The 2,022-nt window shown below is 34.7% G+C and overlaps 1 protein-coding gene across 1 annotated transcript; it reads right to left on the reverse strand.

The window, feature by feature from the left end:
* Positions 1–487: 487 nt before the first annotated feature.
* Positions 488–1,660, reverse strand: LOC118061282 (uncharacterized). The gene is made up of 3 exons (XM_035074713.2): positions 1,324–1,660; positions 967–1,238; positions 488–768 (listed from the first exon to the last, which is right to left on the reverse strand). The coding sequence occupies exons 1-3, from the start codon at positions 1,384–1,386 to the stop codon at positions 753–755; spliced, it is 351 nt and encodes a 116-aa protein (XP_034930604.1). The 5' UTR covers positions 1,387–1,660; the 3' UTR covers positions 488–752.
* Between the last annotated feature and the right edge of the window lie 362 nt (positions 1,661–2,022).

Raw genomic sequence — 2,022 nt, forward strand, 5'->3', positions numbered from 1 at the left:
GGGACTCCAGCAGAGGAACTCGATCAATACTTAAGAAGAGTATGAGGCCTCGGTCGTTTAAAACAATTTAAAGAATATATATATGGATCAAACTATTTTTTTTTCTTTTTTACTTTGTGCATTTAAAAAAAAAAAAAACTCATCCTAAATGCATGAAACGTGCAATGCATGGGACTTCATCATCATTATTTTTTTCTTTTTCTTTTTAACCTTTCATGTTATTATCTTTTTTAAAGAAAAACCTCATTCTTAATAAATGAAACACATCATATGTGGGATCCCATGGCGGTAAAATTGAGAAGAGTTTCTATTTTTAATTATTATAATAAAGTAAAAATAAAATAATATGTACATAGCATGCAATTAATAAAACATGGTGGTATGAAATATTAATCGGCCAAAGACCAGTATCCCCTAGGTCTAATCCTCCATAAAAAGAAAGGATTCTTGAATATTTTGAGAAATCCAAAGTGAAAAATGGGATTGCTTTCTCATAAAACTAGGGACTCCATCACATTTTTTATTATATATGTGTAGATACACAAACACAGCATACATATTACAAGGTCGATAATCAAAGGATAACCACAAACAAAGTTGAAAATAAACTCCCTAAAAATCTTAAATCGAATATATTTTTTTTTTTAAAAAAAACATAATATATCCGTTTGAATAAAATTAGACCGCTTCTATTCCGTCAAGATTGGGCATGCAGCCTCCGTTTGCTGGTTTTCCTTTAACAGGTGCTGCTGCTATTTCATTGATCCACTGTCAACAAATGGAAAGGGAACACAAACTAATATTAGACACAATATAATATTATAGACACCCTTAACTTCTGCGTGTGAATGTATAATTTGAAGTTCTTGAAACAAATATGGATGGCGTATGATGGTTTCACGTTTTAGTGGTTTTACTTGTAAAATGGAATAAACGAACTATACAGGAGAAGGAATTTAGACCAACCGGAGAGAGCCTGTCGGATCGGAAACTTTCGCAAAGCCATCCTCTTGTCGTGCCTTCAAGATATCAAGCATGATATTGAGACGAAGTTGCACGTTGTCGCTCGCGTGAGATACACCTTCGGTCTCTTTTTTGAGTTGCTCACATTCTGAATCTATCTCCTCAAACCTTTCTCTCATTTCCTTTTGCCCTTGTTTGATCTCTTCATGTTGCTTGCTTATCTCTGCCATCTCCGCTTGCAGCTTGTTTATTCTTCTGTTGATTCTAGTACTATTCTGCCAACATATATAACCAATAACACAACGTAAGAAAATCTATGTCAGTTACGAAGAATTACGAAAACAAAAACTTGATACGTACCTCAGGATTTTCATGAGAATGCATCGTTCTAAATGACTTCTGGTGATATTTGGTTGATCCCATTATTTGTCCTACAGTGATCTTCGTCCTAATCTCTGCACAAACACGACACCCAATCTAAATCATGCAACAAGAGACCTTTGAAGTTAATTCTCTATATTATGAGGACTTGGGTGATCAGAGCACTCCCTCCTCCAATTCAATTTATACATAAAGAGAACACGCATGATCCCTCTCGATCTATTTGTTGCGTGACGATTGTTTGATATACAATCGAAGGTCCCATGCTGTAACAGCATGTTCTGCAGCCATTCGACCGATCGATGAGTTTTGGTGTCGCGCGACTTCGCACGATTCCTTCAATTTGTTTGTTTGTTTTTTGTTTTTTTTTTCCTCTTCCTTTACATTTGTCATGTGTTGAAAGATTACACCCTAGATTGTGGACTTGGTAAACCCAACTAATTTTCAATGGGGTGTGCCTCGCTTTTCTCGAACGCATCCTTTATATACCGAAGAAAAACTAGACCAATTGAATGCTTACACGCAAAAGAAAAGAAAAGAAACATGTCATAGATTAATTATTAAATGCCATGCCGCGTGATCCCGCAAACTTGTGGTATGATTTTGTGTTATCATGGGTTTGTGAAAAATTTTATAAAAAAATTATATGAAAAAAATTGTTGTAATTCACAATATTTT

The sequence above is a fragment of the Populus alba genome, chromosome 1 (assembly GCF_005239225.2).
Source record: "Populus alba chromosome 1, ASM523922v2, whole genome shotgun sequence".
Lineage (NCBI taxonomy): Eukaryota > Viridiplantae > Streptophyta > Magnoliopsida > Malpighiales > Salicaceae > Populus > Populus alba.

Bases quoted from the DNA above. Each gene is read 5' to 3' on its own strand.
- LOC118061282 (XM_035074713.2), bottom strand. From the start codon at position 1,386: ATGGGATCAACCAAATATCACCAGAAGTCATTTAGAACGATGCATTCT. The intron at 1,239-1,323 runs GTACGTATCAAG...ATATGTTGGCAG, and splicing joins ATTCTCATGAAAATCCTGAG to AATAGTACTAGAATCAACAG.